Consider the following 10000-nt stretch of genomic DNA (forward strand, 5'->3'; position numbering starts at 1 on the left):
TTGACTCAGGAGTAGTCTTACTTTTGATAACTGATCTTACTGTAATGCAGTTTTAGCATTCTCTCTGGACAGATAATTGGAAATATATTCTCTAACTGTCTTTACTTAGCAGAATAGCTGTTTAGCAGTTCTTTTTATCATAAATTCAACGGTTATCTGAGTAAACACACACACACACTCACACACACACACTCACACTCATACACACACACACACACACACACACACACACACTCATACACACACACACACACACTCATACACACACACACACACACACTCTGGTTTAGTTTGTCTGACTTTGGTTCTGTGTGGTTCTGTCAGGTGACCTGTCTGCAGGACTTCTTTGGTGATGACGACGTCTTTATCGCCTGTGGACCAGAGAAGTTCCGTTATGCACAGGACGATTTCTCTCTGGATGAGAATGGTAAATACAGAAAAACATGTAACACACACACACACACATGTTCACACTCTCGAAAGGAACCACTCATTTATATGATCTGTCTGTGTACACCTGACTGACTCTCTCTCTCTGATGTTCTCTGATCAGTGACTCACACACTCCACTTCCCCTGTCTTAACTCTGCTGTTCTCTGATCAGTGACTCACACACCTCACTTCCCCTGTCTTAACTCTGCTGTTCTCTGATCAGTTACTCAAACAGCTGCACTTTCCCTGTCTTAACTCTGCTGTTCTCTGATCAGTTACTCACACACTCCACTTCCCCTGTCTTAACTCTGCTGTTCTCTGATCAGTTATTGCTCCTGAGATTGAATCTGTAGATTTCAAATATTTTCATTTCAAACATTCTCATTTCGCGTGTGGCACTGGGGAGGGCTCTGTGTGTGTGTGTGTGTGTCCGGGGCTGGGGAGGGCTCTGTGTGTGTGTGTGTGTCCGGGGCTGGGGAGGGCTCTGTGTGTGTGTGTGTGTGTGTGTGTCCGGGGCTGGGGAGGGCTCTGTGTGTGTGTGTGTGTGTGTCCGGGGCTGGGGAGGGCTCTGTGTGTGTGTGTGTGTCCGGGGCTGGGGAGGGCTCTGTGTGTGTGTGTGTGTGTGTGTCCGGGGCTGGGGAGGGCTCTGTGTGTGTGTGTGTGTGTGTGTCCGGGGCTGGGGAGGGCTCTGTGTGTGTGTGTGTGTGTCCGGGGCTGGGGAGGGCTCTGTGTGTGTGTGTGTGTCCGGGGCTGGGGAGGGCTCTGTGTGTGTGTGTGTGTGTGTCCGGGGCTGGGGAGGGCTCTGTGTGTGTGTGTGTGTGTGTCCGGGGCTGGGGAGGGCTCTGTGTGTGTGTGTGTGTCCGGGGCTGGGGAGGGCTCTGTGTGTGTGTGTGTGTGTCCGGGGCTGGGGAGGGCTCTGTGTGTGTGTGTGTGTGTCCGGGGCTGGGGAGGGCTCTGTGTGTGTGTGTGTGTGTCCGGGGCTGGGGAGGGCTCTGTGTGTGTGTGTGTGTGTCCGGGGCTGGGGAGGGCTCTGTGTGTGTGTGTGTGTGTGTCCGGGGCTGGGGAGGGCTCTGTGTACGTGTGTGTGTGTGTCCGGAGGGCCCCGTGTGTGGCACTGGGGAGGCTCGGGACAGGGGATGTTGTAAAGTAGACTGCGCTTTATTGGTTGCTATAGAGACCACAGAGGAGAAGGCTGTGTAAACTGTAAAGACAGAATGATGATACATTCTTTCAAACAGAGCTCATCAGCTCCGGAGGCCTGCAGAAAATATATTCATAACTAATATATTTTCTGCATATATATAATATATAATATATGATATATTATATATAATATTATATATGAATATAATATAATATATATTCATTAAGATATTATTATTATGTTTAAAAGAATTAAGATTATAAAACTATGTACATTTACAAATGTATTTAAACTGTTTATTTGTATTAGTCTTGCAATGGTTTTGGGCTGAGTCTGGTGAGACCCATCTGTGTTTTCCATTACACTGGAATAGTTTTATTTTATCCAGCTCTGAAATGTAAAAAAAAAAAAACAGTCTTCACTCTGCTTTGTCTGGTTTTTAAATAAAACAGTCAGTCATGTTTTCTGCTTGGAGTTTTGTGCAGTGAAGTGAATTCTGAGAGGAGGTTTGTTGACTGAGGAGGATTCAGATTGGAGTTTTGTGCAGTGAAGTGAATTCTGAGAGGAGGTTTGTTGACTGAGGAGGATTCAGATTGGAGTTTTGTGCAGTGAAGTGAATTCTGAGAGGTTTGTTGACTGAGGAGGATTCAGATTGGAGTTTTGTGCAGTGAAGTGAATTCTGAGAGGAGGTTTGTTGACTGAGGAGGATTCAGATTGGAGTTTTGTGCAGTGAAGTGAATTCTGAGAGGAGGTTTGTTGACTGAGGAGGATTCAGATTGGAGTTTTGTGCAGTGAAGTGAATTCTGAGAGGAGGTTTGTTGACTGAGGAGGACTCAGATTGGAGTTTTGTGCAGTGAAGTGAATTCTGAGAGGAGGTTTGTTGACTGAGGAGGATTCAGATTGGAGTTTTGTACAGTGAAGTGAATTCTGAGAGGAGGTTTGCTGACTGAGGAGGATTCAGATTGGAGTTTTGTGCAGTGAAGTGAATTCTGAGAGGAGGTTTGTTGACTGAGGAGGATTCAGATTGGAGTTCTGTGCAGTGAAGTGAATTCTGAGAGGAGGTTTGTTGACTGAGGAGGACTCAGATTGGAGTTTTGTGCAGTGAAGTGAATTCTGAGAGGAGGTTTGTTGACTGAGGAGGATTCAGATTGGAGTTTTGTACAGTGAAGTGAATTCTGAGAGGAGGTTTGCTGACTGAGGAGGATTCAGATTGGAGTTTTGTGCAGTGAAGTGAATTCTGAGAGGAGGTTTGTTGACTGAGGAGGATTCAGATTGGAGTTTTGTGCAGTGAAGTGAATTCTGAGAGGAGGTTTGTTGACTGAGGAGGATTCAGATTGGAGTTTTGTGCAGTGAAGTGAATTCTGAGAGGAGGTTTGTTGACTGAGGAGGATTCAGATTGGAGTTTTGTGCAGTGAAGTGAATTCTGAGAGGAGGTTTGTTGACTGAGGAGGATTCAGATTGGAGTTTTGTGCAGTGAAGTGAATTCTGAGAGGAGGTTTGTTGACTGAGGAGGATTCAGATTGGAGTTTTGTGCAGTGAAGTGAATTCTGAGAGGAGGTTTGTTGACTGAGGAGGACTCAGATTGGAGTTTTGTGCAGTGAAGTGAATTCTGAGAGGAGGTTTGTTGACTGAGGAGGATTCAGATTGGAGTTTTGTGCAGTGAAGTGAATTCTGAGAGGAGGTTTGTTGACTGAGGAGGACTCAGATTGGAGTTTTGTGCAGTGAAGTGAATTCTGAGAGGAGGTTTGTTGACTGAGGAGGATTCAGATTGGAGTTTTGTGCAGTGAAGTGAATTCTGAGAGGAGGTTTGTTGACTGAGGAGGATTCAGATTGGAGTTTTGTGCAGTGAAGTGAATTCTGAGAGGAGGTTTGTTGACTGAGGAGGATTCAGATTGGAGTTTTGTGCAGTGAAGTGAATTCTGAGAGGAGGTTTGTTGACTGAGGAGGATTCAGATTGAGTTTTGTACAGTGAAGTGAATTCTGAGAGGTTTGTTGACTGAGGAGGATTCAGATTGGAGTTTTGTGCAGTGAAGTGAATTCTGAGAGGAGGTTTGTTGACTGAGGAGGATTCAGATTGGAGTTTTGTGCAGTGAAGTGAATTCTGAGAGGAGGTTTGTTGACTGAGGAGGATTCAGATTGGAGTTTTGTGCAGTGAAGTGAATTCTGAGAGGGGGTTTGTTGACTGAGGAGGATTCAGATTGGAGTTTTGTGCAGTGAAGTGAATTCTGAGAGGAGGTTTGTTGACTGAGGAGGATTCAGATTGGAGTTTTGTGCAGTGAAGTGAATTCTGAGAGGGGGTTTGTTGACTGAGGAGGATTCAGATTGGAGTTTTGTACAGTGAAGTGAATTCTGAGAGGTTTGTTGACTGAGGAGGATTCAGATTGGAGTTTTGTGCAGTGAAGTGAATTCTGAGAGGGGGTTTGTTGACTGAGGAGGATTCAGATTGGAGTTTTGTGCAGTGAAGTGAATTCTGAGAGGAGGTTTGTTGACTGAGGAGGATTCAGATTGGAGTTTTGTGCAGTGAAGTGAATTCTGAGAGGAGGTTTGTTGACTGAGGAGGATTCAGATTGGAGTTTTGTGCAGTGAAGTGAATTCTGAGAGGAGGTTTGTTGACTGAGGAGGATTCAGATTGGAGTTTTGTACAGTGAAGTGAATTCTGAGAGGAGGTTTGTTGACTGAGGAGGATTCAGATTGGAGTTCTGTGCAGTGAAGTGAATTCTGAGAGGAGGTTTGTTGACTGAGGAGGATTCAGATTGGAGTTTTGTGCAGTGAAGTGAATTCTGAGAGGTTTGTTGACTGAGGAGGATTCAGATTGGAGTTTTGTACAGTGAAGTGAATTCTGAGAGGAGGTTTGTTGACTGAGGAGGATTCAGATTGGAGTTTTGTGCAGTGAAGTGAATTCTGAGAGGAGGTTTGTTGACTGAGGAGGATTCAGATTGGAGTTTTGTACAGTGAAGTGAATTCTGAGAGGAGGTTTGTTGACTGAGGAGGATTCAGATTGGAGTTTTGTACAGTGAAGTGAATTCTGAGAGGAGGTTTGTTGACTGAGGAGGATTCAGATTGGAGTTTTGTGCAGTGAAGTGAATTCTGAGAGGAGGTTTGTTGACTGAGGAGGATTCAGATTGGAGTTTTGTGCAGTGAAGTGAATTCTGAGAGGAGGTTTGTTGACTGAGGAGGATTCAGATTGGAGTTTTGTGCAGTGAAGTGAATTCTGAGAGGAGGTTTGTTGACTGAGGAGGATTCAGATTGGAGTTTTGTGCAGTGAAGTGAATTCTGAGAGGAGGTTTGTTGACTGAGGAGGACTCAGATTGGAGTTTTGTGCAGTGAAGTGAATTCTGAGAGGAGGTTTGTTGACTGAGGAGGATTCAGATTGGAGTTTTGTGCAGTGAAGTGAATTCTGAGAGGAGGTTTGTTGACTGAGGAGGATTCAGATTGGAGTTTTGTGCAGTGAAGTGAATTCTGAGAGGAGGTTTGTTGACTGAGGAGGATTCAGATTGGAGTTTTGTGCAGTGAAGTGAATTCTGAGAGGAGGTTTGTTGACTGAGGAGGATTCAGATTGGAGTTTTGTGCAGTGAAGTGAATTCTGAGAGGAGGTTTGTTGACTGAGGAGGATTCAGATTGGAGTTTTGTGCAGTGAAGTGAATTCTGAGAGGAGGTTTGTTGACTGAGGAGGACTCAGATTGGAGTTTTGTGCAGTGAAGTGAATTCTGAGAGGAGGTTTGTTGACTGAGGAGGATTCAGATTGGAGTTTTGTGCAGTGAAGTGAATTCTGAGAGGAGGTTTGTTGACTGAGGAGGACTCAGATTGGAGTTTTGTGCAGTGAAGTGAATTCTGAGAGGAGGTTTGTTGACTGAGGAGGATTCAGATTGGAGTTTTGTGCAGTGAAGTGAATTCTGAGAGGAGGTTTGTTGACTGAGGAGGATTCAGATTGGAGTTTTGTGCAGTGAAGTGAATTCTGAGAGGGGGTTTGTTGACTGAGGAGGATTCAGATTGGAGTTTTGTGCAGTGAAGTGAATTCTGAGAGGAGGTTTGTTGACTGAGGAGGATTCAGATTGAGTTTTGTACAGTGAAGTGAATTCTGAGAGGTTTGTTGACTGAGGAGGATTCAGATTGGAGTTTTGTGCAGTGAAGTGAATTCTGAGAGGAGGTTTGTTGACTGAGGAGGATTCAGATTGGAGTTTTGTGCAGTGAAGTGAATTCTGAGAGGAGGTTTGTTGACTGAGGAGGATTCAGATTGGAGTTTTGTGCAGTGAAGTGAATTCTGAGAGGGGGTTTGTTGACTGAGGAGGATTCAGATTGGAGTTTTGTGCAGTGAAGTGAATTCTGAGAGGAGGTTTGTTGACTGAGGAGGATTCAGATTGGAGTTTTGTGCAGTGAAGTGAATTCTGAGAGGGGGTTTGTTGACTGAGGAGGATTCAGATTGGAGTTTTTGTACAGTGAAGTGAATTCTGAGAGGTTTGTTGACTGAGGAGGATTCAGATTGGAGTTTTGTGCAGTGAAGTGAATTCTGAGAGGGGGTTTGTTGACTGAGGAGGATTCAGATTGGAGTTTTGTGCAGTGAAGTGAATTCTGAGAGGAGGTTTGCTGACTGAGGAGGATTCAGATTGGAGTTTTGTGCAGTGAAGTGAATTCTGAGAGGAGGTTTGTTGACTGAGGAGGATTCAGATTGGAGTTTTGTGCAGTGAAGTGAATTCTGAGAGGAGGTTTGTTGACTGAGGAGGATTCAGATTGGAGTTTTGTACAGTGAAGTGAATTCTGAGAGGAGGTTTGTTGACTGAGGAGGATTCAGATTGGAGTTCTGTGCAGTGAAGTGAATTCTGAGAGGAGGTTTGTTGACTGAGGAGGATTCAGATTGGAGTTTTGTGCAGTGAAGTGAATTCTGAGAGGTTTGTTGACTGAGGAGGATTCAGATTGGAGTTTTGTACAGTGAAGTGAATTCTGAGAGGAGGTTTGTTGACTGAGGAGGATTCAGATTGGAGTTTTGTGCAGTGAAGTGAATTCTGAGAGGAGGTTTGTTGACTGAGGAGGATTCAGATTGGAGTTTTGTACAGTGAAGTGAATTCTGAGAGGAGGTTTGTTGACTGAGGAGGATTCAGATTGGAGTTTTGTACAGTGAAGTGAATTCTGAGAGGAGGTTTGTTGACTGAGGAGGATTCAGATTGGAGTTTTGTGCAGTGAAGTGAATTCTGAGAGGAGGTTTGTTGACTGAGGAGGATTCAGATTGGAGTTTTGTGCAGTGAAGTGAATTCTGAGAGGAGGTTTGTTGACTGAGGAGGATTCAGATTGGAGTTTTGTGCAGTGAAGTGAATTCTGAGAGGAGGTTTGTTGACTGAGGAGGATTCAGATTGGAGTTTTGTGCAGTGAAGTGAATTCTGAGAGGAGGTTTGTTGACTGAGGAGGACTCAGATTGGAGTTTTGTGCAGTGAAGTGAATTCTGAGAGGAGGTTTGTTGACTGAGGAGGATTCAGATTGGAGTTTTGTGCAGTGAAGTGAATTCTGAGAGGAGGTTTGTTGACTGAGGAGGATTCAGATTGGAGTTTTGTGCAGTGAAGTGAATTCTGAGAGGAGGTTTGTTGACTGAGGAGGATTCAGATTGGAGTTTTGTGCAGTGAAGTGAATTCTGAGAGGAGGTTTGTTGACTGAGGAGGACTCAGATTGGAGTTTTGTGCAGTGAAGTGAATTCTGAGAGGAGGTTTGTTGACTGAGGAGGACTCAGATTGGAGTTTTGTGCAGTGAAGTGAATTCTGAGAGGAGGTTTGCTGACTGAGGAGGATTCAGATTGGAGTTTTGTGCAGTGAAGTGAATTCTGAGAGGAGGTTTGTTGACTGAGGAGGATTCAGATTGGAGTTTTGTGCAGTGAAGTGAATTCTGAGAGGAGGTTTGTTGACTGAGGAGGACTCAGATTGGAGTTTTGTGCAGTGAAGTGAATTCTGAGAGGAGGTTTGTTGACTGAGGAGGATTCAGATTGGAGTTTTGTGCAGTGAAGTGAATTCTGAGAGGAGGTTTGTTGACTGAGGAGGATTCAGATTGGAGTTTTGTGCAGTGAAGTGAATTCTGAGAGGAGGTTTGTTGACTGAGGAGGATTCAGATTGGAGTTTTGTGCAGTGAAGTGAATTCTGAGAGGAGGTTTGTTGACTGAGGAGGATTCAGATTGGAGTTTTGTGCAGTGAAGTGAATTCTGAGAGGAGGTTTGTTGACTGAGGAGGATTCAGATTGGAGTTTTGTGCAGTGAAGTGAATTCTGAGAGGAGGTTTGTTGACTGAGGAGGATTCAGATTGGAGTTTTGTGCAGTGAAGTGAATTCTGAGAGGAGGTTTGTTGACTGAGGAGGACTCAGATTGGAGTTTTGTGCAGTGAAGTGAATTCTGAGAGGAGGTTTGTTGACTGAGGAGGATTCAGATTGGAGTTTTGTGCAGTGAAGTGAATTCTGAGAGGAGGTTTGTTGACTGAGGAGGATTCAGATTGGAGTTTTGTGCAGTGAAGTGAATTCTGAGAGGGGGTTTGCTGACTGAGGAGGATTCAGATTGGAGTTTTGTGCAGTGAAGTGAATTCTGAGAGGAGGTTTGTTGACTGAGGAGGATTCAGATTGGAGTTTTGTGCAGTGAAGTGAATTCTGAGAGGAGGTTTGTTGACTGAGGAGGATTCAGATTGGAGTTTTGTGCAGTGAAGTGAATTCTGAGAGGAGGTTTGTTGACTGAGGAGGATTCAGATTGGAGTTTTGTGCAGTGAAGTGAATTCTGAGAGGAGGTTTGTTGACTGAGGAGGATTCAGATTGGAGTTTTGTGCAGTGAAGTGAATTCTGAGAGGAGGTTTGTTGACTGAGGAGGATTCAGATTGGAGTTTTGTGCAGTGAAGTGAATTCTGAGAGGGGGTTTGTTGACTGAGGAGGATTCAGATTGGAGTTTTGTGCAGTGAAGTGAATTCTGAGAGGAGGTTTGTTGACTGAGGAGGATTCAGATTGGAGTTTTGTGCAGTGAAGTGAATTCTGAGAGGAGGTTTGTTGACTGAGGAGGATTCAGATTGGAGTTTTGTGCAGTGAAGTGAATTCTGAGAGGAGGTTTGTTGACTGAGGAGGATTCAGATTGGAGTTCTGTGCAGTGAAGTGAATTCTGAGAGGAGGTTTGTTGACTGAGGAGAATTCAGATTGGAGTTTTGTGCAGTGAAGTGAATTCTGAGAGGGGGTTTGCTGACTGAGGAGGATTCAGATTGGAGTTTTGTGCAGTGAAGTGAATTCTGAGAGGTTTGTTGACTGAGGAGAATTCAGATTGGAGTTCTGTGCAGTGAAGTGAATTCTGAGAGGAGGTTTGTTGACTGAGGAGGATTCAGATTGGAGTTTTGTGCAGTGAAGTGAATTCTGAGAGGAGGTTTGTTGACTGAGGAGCATTCAGATTGGAGTTTTGTGCAGTGAAGTGAATTCTGAGAGGTTTGTTGACTGAGGAGAATTCAGATTGGAGTTTTGTGCAGTGAAGTGAATTCTGAGAGGAGGTTTGTTGACTGAGGAGGATTCAGATTGGAGTTTTGTGCAGTGAAGTGAATTCTGAGAGGAGGTTTGTTGACTGAGGAGGATTCAGATTGGAGTTCTGTGCAGTGAAGTGAATTCTGAGAGGAGGTTTGTTGACTGAGGAGGATTCAGATTGGAGTTTTGTGCAGTGAAGTGAATTCTGAGAGGAGGTTTGTTGACTGAGGAGGATTCAGATTGGAGTTTTGTACAGTGAAGTGAATTCTGAGAGGAGGTTTGTTGACTGAGGAGGATTCAGATTGGAGTTCTGTGCAGTGAAGTGAATTCTGAGAGGAGGTTTGTTGACTGAGGAGGATTCAGATTGGAGTTCTGTGCAGTGAAGTGAATTCTGAGAGGAGGTTTGTTGACTGAGGAGGATTCAGATTGGAGTTTTGTGCAGTGAAGTGAATTCTGAGAGGAGGTTTGTTGACTGAGGAGGATTCAGATTGGAGTTTTGTACAGTGAAGTGAATTCTGAGAGGAGGTTTGTTGACTGAGGAGGATTCAGATTGGAGTTTTGTGCAGTGAAGTGAATTCTGAGAGGAGGTTTGTTGACTGAGGAGGATTCAGATTGGAGTTTTGTGCAGTGAAGTGAATTCTGAGAGGAGGTTTGTTGACTGAGGAGGATTCAGATTGGAGTTTTGTGCAGTGAAGTGAATTCTGAGAGGAGGTTTGTTGACTGAGGAGGATTCAGATTGGAGTTTTGTGCAGTGAAGTGAATTCTGAGAGGAGGTTTGCTGACTGAGGAGGATTCAGATTGGAGTTTTGTGCGGTGAAGTGAATTCTGAGAGGAGGTTTGTTGACTGAGGAGGATTCAGATTGGAGTTTTGTACAGTGAAGTGAATTCTGAGAGGAGGTTTGCTGACTGAGGAGGATTCAGATTGGAGTTTTGTGCAGTGAAGTGAATTCTGAGAGGAGGTTTGTTGAC

At 44.5% G+C, this 10000-nt stretch overlaps 1 protein-coding gene across 1 annotated transcript in view; it reads left to right on the forward strand.

The window, feature by feature from the left end:
* LOC115828388 (neuronal migration protein doublecortin-like) overlaps window positions 1–10000 on the forward strand; it is a 57455-nt gene that overhangs the window by 38269 nt on the left and 9186 nt on the right. Inside the window, exon 3 of the mRNA XM_030792355.1 lies at window positions 325–427. Coding sequence (XP_030648215.1) covers window positions 325–427 — 103 coding nt within the window. The remainder of the gene's footprint in view (window positions 1–324; window positions 428–10000) is intronic.

The sequence above is a fragment of the Chanos chanos genome, chromosome 15 (assembly GCF_902362185.1).
Source record: "Chanos chanos chromosome 15, fChaCha1.1, whole genome shotgun sequence".
In the NCBI taxonomy this organism is placed as follows: Eukaryota; Metazoa; Chordata; class Actinopteri; order Gonorynchiformes; family Chanidae; genus Chanos; species Chanos chanos.